General features: G+C 57.2%; 2 protein-coding genes across 2 annotated transcripts in view; one reads left to right on the forward strand and one right to left on the reverse strand.

Annotated features, from left to right (window-relative positions):
- The window catches only part of WNT3 (Wnt family member 3), a 53,784-nt gene extending 44,807 nt beyond the window's left edge, over nucleotides 1–8,977 (reverse strand). The window contains exon 1 of the mRNA XM_040245081.1: nucleotides 8,764–8,977. Within this exon, the coding sequence (XP_040101015.1) occupies nucleotides 8,764–8,843 (80 nt within the window). The 5' untranslated portion in view covers nucleotides 8,844–8,977. The remainder of the gene's footprint in view (nucleotides 1–8,763) is intronic.
- A 3,152-nt stretch (nucleotides 8,978–12,129) lies between these two features.
- WNT9B (Wnt family member 9B) overlaps nucleotides 12,130–12,751 on the forward strand; it is a 48,649-nt gene continuing 48,027 nt past the window's right edge. The window contains exon 1 of the mRNA XM_040244364.1: nucleotides 12,130–12,412. Within this exon, the coding sequence (XP_040100298.1) occupies nucleotides 12,130–12,412 (283 nt within the window). The remainder of the gene's footprint in view (nucleotides 12,413–12,751) is intronic.

Raw genomic sequence — 12,751 nt, forward strand, 5'->3', positions numbered from 1 at the left:
TACACACACAGACACACAGACACACACACACACAGACACACACACACACACACGCACACGGTCCTTCCTGTTTTTCCAGCCTAGCTGGAGTGAATTGTCTCCCAGTGTGCTAGTCTCCATCCAGGTGACGAGGATTTCCTGATGGCCACAGGCCTCAGAAGAGCCCTCTGGCTCCTGGCCCTTTACCCTCCCCGTTCCTCGCCTCTCTTCCCACCTTGCATCACGGTGTCCCTGCTGAGGAATCCCATGCCTGGCTGAGCTCAGGTCAGGTCTGCAATCTCTGCACTAGTTTGGGTGAACCTGGGCATTCTCTGTGGCCCCTTGACCTCCAACCTCTGCTCCCTCCCCTCGGTGCTTCCCACTGAACCTTAAGACCACCACAAGAAGGGGCTGAGAACCCCCCTGTCTGGGTTCCATTCCTTCCTCCTCTGCTGGAAATACCAAATCTCTAAGCTCAAAGACTCAGAGACTCCTGGCAGGTCCATCATCAGCACTCTGACCAGGGACTGTATCTTACTCCTCTTCTCTGGTAGGACTAACGATGATAGAGAGGTTTTCTGCTTCTCAAGGACTTTTGTAAAAATCCTTCCTTCTGAAGCTCTTAACAGCCCTGCAGGTGGGCAGGGCAAAGGGCTTCCTTATCATCGCCCATTTTGCAGATAAGAAAACTGAGGCCTGGGGGAGGTTAGAGACTCATGTGTGATCTCACAGCTGTTTGAGTGTAAAGTTTTGTGCTCAACACTCCCCACGCTTCCCTGAGGTCACCTCTCAATGACACCATCCGCCCAACCAGATACAGATAGTCCAAATAGCTAGCAGTCCAAGGCCAGCAGTATGTCCAGCTGGGGCCCAGAACAGCAGAGGGATTTGCATAATGTCACACCACAACCAGTGGCAGAACCAGGTCTCAAGTCCCCTAACTCCCTGCCCAGAAACCTCCCACCACCCCACACTGCCCCATCTTGTCTCCCAACATACTTCCCCTAGATGTATGGGTGTGCCTGACATTGCTGGAATTTACTCCACACACATAATGAGGCCATTTTGAGAAGGTCCGCCTCAGGGGGAACCAGAGAGCTGTCTAGTGTCCCCATCCTGACCCCTGCCAACTCCTCCCGGCTGTGCAAGGCAAGTTGCAAACAGATAAACAGAGTCCATCAGCCTGCACTCCCCTACCCCCTGCCCCGACACACCTTGCTAGCCTCAAGAACGAGAGGCGGAGTTTGGGGTTTCCGAAGCTGTGAAGAAGGCTGCATGGGAATTAAGAAGTAGTGGAGAGATGTCGCAGACTGGTTGCTGCATGGGTCAGCGTCCATAGAAAGAATCCAGACGTCACCACAGCCAGTAACCGACCAGACGAGAGGCTGCTTGTCTACAGCACTGAAGTGATTTTAACTTTAGCAGCTGAATTATTTGAGCAAACTCCGGGAGATAGTGAAGGACAGGGAAGCCTGGCGTGCTGTGGCCCATGGGGTCGCAGAGAGTCTGACAAGACTGAGCGACTGAACTACAAGTTGAATTGTAGTGACTCCCTAAGATATCAGTTTAATGTGAGGATAGGAAAGTTTCTCTCCCTCCAGCACAAGGCTGACCCGGCCTGGAGAACCTTCTGGATCTAAGGCAACTGCTGTGCCACGTACCACCGGTTGCCTGATACCAAAGAAGTGGGTCTCGACCTCTGAGTACAGAGCCAGGTCCCCAGCTTCCCAGCCCACGGCCCACGGAGAGTCAAGCAACAGAAAAGGAGTTAAGGTGAAGGAAGAACCCAGAAGCAGCCGTAGGATAGACCCCTGGAGGGAACGTATAGGGTTGCGGCCTCAGGAAGATTCTAGAAACCCTCTGCTCAGGTGGGTTAGCTATATTCAGCTGCCCAGGAGCTGAGAGGAGACCAAGTGCTCTTTCCGAGGCAGTCCCGCTTCCCAGACCCCCCTGCAGGAGTCCCGGGAGTTGGGACTCTTCCCTTTTCCTCCACCTCTCCTCTCTCAGGAACTCTTCCTGCTCCCTGTCCTAGTCTCCCACTGAGAACAGGGAATTCCCTCTCCAGCAACAGGAGCCACAGGGACTGGCCTGGAGTGGGGGCGGCTCCAGGGACAAGACCTGGAGGGGGAGGGGGTGGGAGGCGCTCCCCTGCTGCTGCCCCCCTCGTACCTCCACCCCCCAAAGAATGTAATTAAGCAGCAGGCCTCTGCCAGGAGCCAAGCTTTCTGCCTTCCGTCTATAAATCACCTTCTGAATCATCTCTCAGCTCCTGGAGGAGTAACTGCTCCTCAGGCTGCTCCAGGCAGCCCCAGTGCCACTCCCCCCCACCCACCCTCGCCAGCCCGGGAACCTGCCTCCCCCACCCCTCCCTGGTCCAGCCCAAGGTGGCTCCAGGTCGCAGCTGGAAGGGGCAGCGGCTCAGGAGTCCAGCAAACTGTGGGACAGGAGGAGGGTTAGGGGAAAACACACTGCCCTCTCTGCCCCCTCTTTCCTGGGCAGGCAAACAGCAGAGCCTAGGTTAGCCTAGCCTAGCTTCCTCAGGTTAAGTATAGAGCCTCAGGCTCCTGGTCTCCAGTACCAAGTTAAAGGGGCAAGTGGGCTCTGCGGATAAAGAGAAAACAGGCTCAGATGGTAAAGAATCTGCCGGCAATGGAGGAGACCCGGGTTTGATCCCTGGGTTGGGAAGATCTCCTGGAGAAGGGAATGGCAACCCACTCCAGTATTCTTGCCTGAAGAATTCCAGGGACAGAGGAGCCTGGTGGGCTGCAGTCCACGAGGTGGCAAACAGTTGGACACGAATGAGTGAGAAACACACAAATACACACACAGGTAGGGTCAACCTGGGAAAACTTCTTGGGAGAGGCAAGTTTCGATCTAGAACTTAAAGGAATCAAAAGAGCTTGCAGACGGGGGTAAAACTAACATGTATATAATACTTCCAGTATGCTAGGCATTATAAAGAGAGCTTTACCTGTATTTACTTATTCAATCTTCACAACAACCCTATGAGGTAGAAACAGTCACTGTTCTCACTTTACAGATGGGGAAACTGAGGCTCAGAGAGGTGAATCTGCTGTAGGTCATCCACTACTACAGGAATGTGAATGCAGGCAGTCGGGCTCCAAGAGGAATGTGAGTGTCCAGGGAAAATGAGGTTTGGAGGTGTAAGCAGGTGAACTTGGCAGCTTTGGGAGTTAGGTCAGATGGGGCTGCAGAACGAAAAGGGCTGGGCTGCCTACGGGAGGCTCTGTCTGCACGGGTGGCCCGGAGGGGTCGGGGAGGCAGGCTCCCAGGGGAGTGCACTGGGGCCGCCTGGAGCTCCCTGCTTCACAGCTGTGAATCAGGTTCCTGTCATAGCCCTGCAGACTCCAAGAGGCAGAAGAGATCCCTCAGGCTGCTTAAGAAAAATGAAGCCTAGAGGGAGACACAGAGAAGGAAAGGGACTCATTGGAGGTCACACAGCCTGTCGGCGGTAAACTCCGCCCTCAGACTTAGTCTGTGCGCTCAAGCTCTGCTCACTTCCAGACACACAGTAATGTGAATAGGGAGATGTATCATCAGGGTGGTACTAACCTTTGAGGAAGGAGTTGGGCTCACCAGCTTCCCTAATTAGGAATAGGGAGTAGAGAATGTCCTTTCCCTCCCTGGTGGCTTTACAAGGATTCTGTGGCTCATGGCAGGATGAGTGGAAAAGGCTAGAAGGCCAGATGCCCCTCAACCTCTGGGCTGACCACATTCTGAGACCAGACCTTTTCCCTCACGCTCCCTGGAAGTGTCTGATAGCTATATCCTCCTCTGAGAAGAGCTGCCTTTCCTGCCCCAACCCCAGGCTCCTTGTCTCCTGCCCAGACTCAGGAGAGATCTTTTCAGAGTCTAAAGAGAACCTCCAGGTCAGAGCCCCCTTCCCCTACCTCGCATCCATAACATCTCCATCGTACCTCTGCCTGAGCACCACCCATGTTTATTAGCATTAAGTTCTGTAGTGGGCAGGATGGGAGATGCTTGCTTGGCCGAGCCTGTTCTTTGGGGATTTTCACCTAGAGCCCTTGCTGTCCACCTCAGTTTCTGAACCAGTGACTGAGCAAGCACCCCAAAGCCAGACAGTGTGAGTGGCGGCAGATTCTAGCTGGGTTCGCCACTGGGAAAGCTGCAGGGAGGGAAAGAGCATGCCTGCTAGAGAACTTGGCACCCCAGTCCAGCTCCTGCCTCTTTTGACCTCCATCCAAAGTTCTTCCCACCAGGCAAGAGTTCCAGATCCTTCCCAGATGAGAGGCCCTCAGATACCTGGGGTGAGGGTGATGCTCACATGCACCCATCACTCACCTCTTGGCCCCACAGATGTTGACAAAATACTCTGAAATTCTGGGAGCTTTCCCTGACTGCTACCCCTCCCCCATACCTTCCCCCCATATATTAAAAAAGGTTCTTCGGAGAACATAACTCAGCTCCATTCTCCTGTTTGTGCAGGGCAGTGCTCAGTCGTGGCCGACCCTCTGCAACCCCATGCACTGAAGCCCACCAGTCTCCTCTGTCCGTGGAATTTTCCAGGCAAGAATCCTGTGGTGGGTTGCCATTTCCTACTCCAGCATTATAATAATAGTTGACCTGGGTTTTGCTCTTGTTGCCGTTTCAATGGTTGTTGGCCTTTTTTCTTTATTTTTTCAAGCAAAATGTGGGCCCATCAGAAGACAAACAGATCAACAACCACTTTTGCTCCCTTCGGACAGTAGGCCCCGCCCACAGTGGGGGTGGGGTGGGCAGGAGGGTGGTGAACTCACTTCCAAGAGCCCCGGTTTAATTTCCCACCACCTCCCCCGGAGGGTAAGGCCTGCCCTGGAAGGGAGACCACCCGGTTACAGCCTGGCCATCCGATCTGGTATCTGCCCATCTGTCTGTCTGTGTGTCTGTCTGTGGGATCAACAGCCTCCAGCCAGCTCAGCTCCTCGCCAGCCCCAGCCCCAGCCAGCTGTAATTCCTGCCTGTTACAAGTGTTAACACCTGGCCCGGGGCCTTCCTCCCCCGCAGTCTCCAGGTGCCTCTCTGAGCCCCGCCCACTGACCCCCACAGGGTTTGACTGAACATGTTCACAAGCCTCTGAAAGGCGGGTGGAGGTGGGAGTGGGTGGGGGAGGTAGCAGGACATCTGACAGATGGGGAAACTGAGGTAGGGCTTAGGGCAAGTGCTCGAAAGGGGAAATGGCTCCCAGGATGGTGGAGAGAGCTCAGCTGTTCTTATTTTCCAGATCTCTGCCCTCGACTTCTGCTGAGCATTTTCACCCAAGCTGGGAAGCAGAGGTAGGCTAGTGATTCCTGCGTGAGGAAACAGAGGCCCAGAGGGTTGTGTCCCACAGAGGTGGCTCCCGACCCCCAGCACAGGCCCCTTCCATCAGGGCCTCCGCCTCTGGAATGCAGCAGGCACTAGGCTGGACTCTAATAAGACTGTTCATTTTTTCCCCCAAGAAGGAGAAGAAAGACAAGTTCCTCCACCAGGCACTAAGTGGGACTGACAAGAAGAGTTACAGAAATCAGTGCCGCCGCCACTGCTTCCTGTCCCAGCTCTCCCACTACCTGGCTGCAAGGCCCTGGAACATCTCTTCCTCTCATGAACCTCTATCTGATGCCTCTCCTTGTTGCTCGGCCTTCTGGTCTACCTTCTGGAGGCTTGGACCTGAACAGTGAGGAACACTGAGGGTGGGGTGCTCTCCTTGATGGGTGGCACAGACAGAAATCTCAGCTGAACAGTTTCCCTTTAAAGTCCCTCCTAGGGAATGTGTGAGCTGGGTGGGCCGAAGAGGGCAGGCTGTGATGGGCTAGAGAACTGGAATCTGGCTGCCCTGGGGGCAGAGGAGAAACAGGAATCTGAGGCCTGTCTACTCTACTGTCCCTGTTCCAGCCTCGGCCCCCTGCTCCAGCCCCGAGAACATGACACGCTCTGCCCTAGCTCCAAGACCAAAGACAAACGGCGTAAGAAAGGAGGGCTGGTGACACAGTCCTCGGGCAGACAGGATGAGCTTGTGCCAAGCAAGGCTCTGCACCTCCCTTTGCCCATGCTGCCCAGCCCCAGATCCCAAGTCCCTGAGCCCCTTTCAGCTTCCTCTCTAAACCCTTGTCTCCTGCAGGATTATCCCTGCAGGACCATCTCTGCAGGACCATGGATGCCCACCAAGCCCCCAAGCTTAGAATGTCATTCACACTTACAGGTCATATGACTGCAAACATATCCACAGCCACTTACCCTGCAAACCTATCCATAGCCACGGGCCCAACCATAGTCACTGCCACCTGAGGACAGCATCAGGGGTAGACCCGGACACGGCCCTCACACTCATACTCACAATCAGGTCATGGCCACGAGCACTGATATCCATGCACAAAGACATCTGTGGAGCTTTCCCCTTATACGGTCATGAAGGCATGTGCACACATGCACACGCACATGCATGCACGCACACACACAACACTCACATGCCCAGTCATGAACACAGTCATGCAGTGTCATCAGCAGACACAGGTGCTGACCTCTACATGGGCACAGATACTTCTAGACTTTCTCTGTCACACACGCACTTCACAGAATCAGCCGCTTGCCAACACTTGCATGCAAAGCCATAGTACACCCTGGGCTATGGATTCCCCCAGGCACATTTCACACAAGTTCACATCCACAGTCTCCCGTTTGCAGGCACGGATGCTCCTTCAAACAGAGGGACGCTAGTGTACAGATGACACTCCTTAGGGTCACCGACCTAAACACACATGCACACACACCTCTCTGCCCAGACAAAGCAACATCTCTGTCCCCATCCCCAACCCCAAATAAGCTATGTGTCCAGCAATTATGTTAGGGCCAATGTCCTGGCTTTCCAGGTTTTTCCAGCATCTTCCTATTGGGTGGTCCCCATCTGAATGATCCCCAATACACCACTACACAGCAGACCCCCACCACTCCCTACCAGCACCGCCCCCCAAAAGTGTTCTTGTCCAGCTCATAGGAGAGGGGAACCCGGTCTTTCCCCCTTGGTTCCTGCAGCCTATCAGTCTCCAAGCCTTCTCTTTCCGCCTTCCCCACCAACCCCCAGGTCCCTGGGAAGGCAGAGAACAGCATCCCCTTGGCCAGAGGATCGGAAAAGGGTCGGGAAGGGCCAGTGAGGCAGGACTGGTTTCTTCAGCAGCCTTCCCCTCAACCAGCAAAGCCCCCAACCTGGAATTCCTGGCTGCCCCCACCACCCTGGGGACTTCTTTATGTTCAAGAGGCCTTGGGGTAGCCCACCAAGATGGGAAGGAATGGCTGGGCAGAAGAAAGATTTCCCCTGGGGTGTCTGTCCTGGGAGCAGCTCTCAGCAGCCCCCTTGGCCATGCCCTGCTCCTACTCCCATCCTGCCCTCCCAACACCCAGACACAAATGCTGCCACCCCAAACAGCTGGAGACAGGTTCAGGGTGTGACCCCCCAAATCTCCTGGCTCTGCTCCTCCTATCCCAAGCTGGGCAGGGGGTGGTTAAGAAGGGAAAAGGGGACACGCTGGTAGCACGCCTCTCTGACTTTCATCCTGGGGCCACAGACCCTCTGCTCACTCACAGATCCCAAATTCTTCCTCCTCACCTTCCACCCCCCCCCCCCCCCCCCCCCCGGCCGAGGCTCTCCTACATCCAGGAGGGGAAGATTCTTTAATTAAAGTTTTCCGGAATGCAGGGGGCTGGAGACTGAGGAGAGGCGGGGTGTAATTTAGAGAGCTGGTTTCAGTGTGTCTTTCCCCTCTGGCCTCTGGGACCTGCCGGTAGCGATGAGGCCGCTTGGAAAACAAGGGGACTCCCTGGAACTGGGGCTCCCAAAGGGCTGTTTATTCCATGGCCAGTTCCCCCATACAGGCACAACCCCCACCCCAAAACACCGCGCCTGGTTTCCCAGCCTTATTTACTAAAAATGTCTTTTGTATCCGCATTTCTCAGGGACTGAATCCTCCTCTCCCTCTCTCCCTTTCTCTTCGGTCCTTGGTTTTTCCAAAAGGAACGAATTTGACATGGAGAATTGGGCTTTTGGTCAAAGAACAAACCCACCCCCCTCCCAAACAACTACATTTTCAAGGAGCCCCGCTTTTGCCAGGATGGACAACCAAGAAATGAATTAAATCCGAATTCAATGGCATCTCGGATCAGCACATACCATATTCACTTCTGAGGCTCAAGATTAATCTAGAGCAGAGTGGGGAGAATCTGATGAAATCCACCCCCCACCATTACCCTGCCCCAGGGATCCCTGAAGCCACTGGGGTCTAAAATATGAAGGCACAGGGGGGGTTATTGTGGGGAAATCTCTTGATGGAGGCGCCAGAGGAGATGGGGGTGGCAACGAAGGAACAGGATGATTTTGCCCACGAAGACCCCAAAATGGAGAAGAGGAGTGGCTGCGCCCCAGGGACCTCGCTGGATTTCCAGAAACCCAACTGCAAGCAAATGGAGGGTCTTCAGGGGGCCCCCAGATTGGGACGGGTTGAGGGTTAGGACCTAAGAATAAGAGACCTTCTGAGATGGGGAAAGTCCTCAAGCCTCTGCAGCGACTAGCAAGGAAAATGGTGCTTATCAGAGAAGCCAGGAGTTGGATTCTAAAGGCGACACCAGCAGAAAATCCGGGGGGTGGGGGGGGCGGTGGGCGAGTGTGGAGCTGGAGGGAGGTAAGAAGAAAGGAGCCCCAGCCCTGCCGCAGCCCACCCCCGGCTGGCGCCCCCCCAACCTCCCTGGGGCTCCGTGGAGAAATCGGGCCCCGGGCAGATAAGAGGCGAGTCTTACCACCAAATTGGGTAGCCGGCGAGGACCCTGGTGCCACAGAGCAGGAGGCCGAGGAGCAGCCGGAGCAGGTGGGGCTCCATTAGAAGCGGCGCCGAGGAGGAAGTTTGCCCGCGACCATGAAGAGGGGGAGAGACGCCCCCAATAGTTGGAACAAAGTCCACTTGAGATTGGAAATGACTTTCGGGCTTGTCAGAAGCGCACCTCCACCCGCAGCTGCCCCCTTCCCGAGCCCAGCGCGGAGCAGCCGGGTTTGAGGATGTCAGCGAGCAGCCAATCAGAGCCCGCGGCCTAAGGTAAGAGATGAGTCTGTAGTTCAGCCTGTCAATCACGCGCCCCTCCCGCCCGGCCCACGAGTCTGGCTCGGGGAAGGGCATCGCCCAGCAAACTTGGGCAAAGCCCGCGCCCCGGACCTAGTGGGAACTTGAGGAGGGACACGGCACCTCGGACCCTCCGCCGGCCCGGAACCGCCGCGGCCCCCCGCCAGCCAGGTTTAGGGAGCCGGGGCTGTGACTGGGTGTTGACGTGGAGCCGAGTTGGCGTGGGCATTGACGGGTGGCTCCTTTTCTCTCCGGAGACCGTGACCTCTTGGGACTTGGGCCCGTGAGGAATCGAGAGTAGAAAGCACAAGGATGTTTCCAGAAGCTTCGCTCGGGCAGGACAGGATCCAAGGGTCTCAGAGGGGGTTGGGAAATGCTACCCCTCCCAGCCTCCCGAGCGCGCGAGCGGGCCGGGCCCCTAGACCCGGCCGCGGGAGGTGGCTTCCCGTGTCTTCAAGAAGCGAGCGGAAAGGTCCGCGGAGGCTCGCAGGTCTGGCTGCGGGCGGCGCCGGGGGACCGAGCCGAGTGTCATTTGAGTCTTTTGTCAGGGATCAGATCGGTATCGGGACCTCCTGCTGCCTTTGCATTTCCTGCAACTGACACCAGCGGCCAGTTGCATTTCCTGCGCGCGGAGCCGTGTCACTTTCTCCTCCTTGAGGGGTTCAGGCCTGGCCTCAAGCTCAGGTCAGAAGGACACCCGCAGTCCCATTTGAATCTTCTGGATGAGCCGTTTACCGGGCGTGAAAGGCAGTAGCCCCACCAGGGAAGCCGCTGGGGTCCTCAGGGGGCCTTGCTGCCAAGATACCCCTGCCCTGCCCACCTCTCCTGCTTGAGGTTCTTAGCTCCAACCTGGGACTTGGTGATAATGCCCCCTTTCCCTGTGTGCACACCAAAGGTATCTAAATACCCCACCCCTGGCCATAAGAAAAGTCTTTCCAAGGCCTCCCTGGGTTCTTTCTCTCCTCTCCTTCCCGAGTCAAGGAATTAGGTCTGCCTTGAGCAGTGCTGAGATTGAAGCCGGATTTGGGGGCCCTTGACCCCTATCACCTGGATGCCTTCCCCCCAACCCTGCTCCCAGGCCACTCAAGGCCCCCAAAGGCACTCTGGGTGGGGGCAGGAGCGGGGCTGAAGCATCTCTGGGCCTGGGGCAAAGACTGTGAGGCCAATAAGAGGGTTTGAGGACAGTGACTCCTGGAACTGCATCAGGAAGCTGACCCCCAGCACTGGGAGGCTGAGAATGGCAGAGTCTCCACAGGGTGGGGGCTTGGCTGGAGGAAGTCTGTGCCAGGGGGCCAGACATTCCTGGCCTTTGATCTGGGCCACCCATGCCTATAGCTTGAACCCACTGCCCCTGCCCATCCTGAGAGCCCTCAGCGCACAAGGCTGTGATGGGCGCGGGGAGCTTGGAAAACTGGCCCGAGGGCATCAGGGGTCGGGAGAGCCGCCTGGGCTTGTCACGGCTTCTGGCGCGTTCCTAGCCCGGTGCTCGACTGGAGGGCGGGGGGGTTGTTGGGGGGGGGGGCGGCGGTGTGCTGGTTGGAGATGAAAGAGAGGAGGGGAGGAAAGGGGAGAATAGGGAAAGACAGAGTAGTGAAAATAGAGAGCGCATCAGCGAGGGCCTGAGAGAGAAAGAGCAGAGAGCAGGAGAGATGAGAGCGAGGGGAGACTAGCAGAGGGAGCCCGCAGAGAAAGAAGGGGAAGAAACGGGGAGGGAGAGGCAGAGATGGGGAAGGATGAGAAAGGCGAAGAGAAAGCCCCAACCTGCTCAGGACAGTGGATGAGGGTGGAGACTGTGGAGATGGGGACCTTAAGAGATGGCTCCGTGGCAGGCTGATTTCTGATTCACCTGCAAAGTGGGTTGCGAGGAATCTGCCATTTTCCCTGACATTGGAACCTTAGGGCCCTGACTCTAGGGGGCAGAGAGCCCTCCGCACACACCCTTCCTGGCCTGCTAAGTTCTACCCGGAGCTCTGCCCTCCCCAACGGGGAGCTCTCTGATGGTTTTTCTGCCTGCTCGAACTCCAATCCTGCCTGATAGTTTGGGAGGCTCCGGAACCCCACAATCGTCTTTATTAGAGCTGAGGAGGACTGCCTTTCCCTGGCCACCAAGACACCACTGTGGATGCAGTGTACCCAGGATGGGGTGTGGGGGGGGGGGTGAGGGGGAAGAAGGATTAGATGGCTTCTTTGGGGTCATGTCTGGGTCCCAAGATTCCATAGGTGCCAGCCTGAGAGGTGGGGGCAGGAGATTCCGAAGGCTATGGGAGGGGTGGGGTGGGGGTTGACTTGCCCAGCCAGCGAGCCCAGGTAGAGCAGGCAAGCTTGGCCATTCTTACGCATGTATCCTGATGCCTCCTCCAGGCAGCCAGGGCGCACCGGGAGACCCGGGGTGTGAGCCTGGGGAAGAGAATGGAAGCTGAGACAGGGTCACAAGTGGGCGGTAGGGTGGAATCCTGGACTTGCGCTGGCCTCACAGCCCGAGCAAGGAAGGAAGGAGAGCCCGGGAGAGGCGAGGTGGGAACCTCCCAGCGGGGCAGCACAGGCGCCCTGGAGGATGGAAGCTGTGTGGGGATTTCCCCCCACTTGAAAGCTCCCCAGAAGAGGGGATTCCTGAGCCCTTTCCCCTCCCCTGCCAGGTGTCCTTCCTTCAACACAGGCTTAATTTCCTTCCTCCCGCCGGCCCAACGCTGCCGGTGGGAACGCAGGAATGGCCCCTGCCCGGGAGGGGGAGGGCACCCCCGAGACACGTGTCACAAACGGAAAGACCCTCTGTTTCTTGGGCACCCGAACCGCACTCGGTAGGGAAAGGGTTAAATTCACTCCAAGGCCAGCCGGGGCTGGGTGGGGGCGGTGGAGGCGTCCGTGTTGGACCCCGAGGCCTCCGCCTGCGTGGTAAGGTGGCCTCTTGAAAGCGGCCTAGGGGCTGAAGGCTGGCACGTGGGAAGCACTCTGGGTTGTGTGAGGACGTCGGGAGTGACTGCCCGTCCCCGTTCCACCCCTACCGCTCTAGCTGCCCCGAGGTTCACTTCGACGTGCGTTCCCCGGGGGCATGTCTTCGGCCGGTGGGTATTCAGCGCCGCTCGACGCGGCTCCCTGCGGAGCCACCGCCGAGACAAAGGACGGGGTGGCCCGGTCCCCGCTCGCCCGCGCGCACGCCCGCCCGCCCGCTGGGGTCTACGGGTCTATCGCGGGGAGGGAGAAGGACATCGTCCATTCAGCCTTCTGTGCTTCACTTGTGCTGGGAACATGCTCGAAGGCCGCTGGGGCCCAGGAGCCGGGACCCCGGACCAGCCTGGGGAGGATGAAGGGAGAGAGGGCAAAGCCTCTGCGGGGTGGGGCGGGGTGGCGGGTGGAGGGAGATGCAGCAAGGGCCGATGCCCTGCAACCTCGCGACTCTTGCAGGGAACCGCACGAAGAGAGCGCCTGGGGGCTCTGTCCCAGAGGGAGCTCGGAGATGGCAAGGGGCTTTGAACTTTACCACCAAGAGCTACAGGAGTCTCTCTAAAGAACAATTTCAAGCGAGGTTCTCCTTGGAGGCCTCTGGAAAGCTAGACAACCGGAGAGGGCAACCTGGTGGCAGGTGGTTCCTAGCGTGGATGATGGGTGCAAGACTTAATCGAACAAGATTTCTTTCAACTGCCCGGTATAGAGGTAGCGTCTTGGAAACGCCG

The sequence above is a fragment of the Oryx dammah genome, unplaced genomic scaffold (genome assembly GCF_014754425.2).
Source record: "Oryx dammah isolate SB20612 unplaced genomic scaffold, SCBI_Odam_1.1 HiC_scaffold_8, whole genome shotgun sequence".
Taxonomy (NCBI): domain Eukaryota; kingdom Metazoa; phylum Chordata; class Mammalia; order Artiodactyla; family Bovidae; genus Oryx; species Oryx dammah.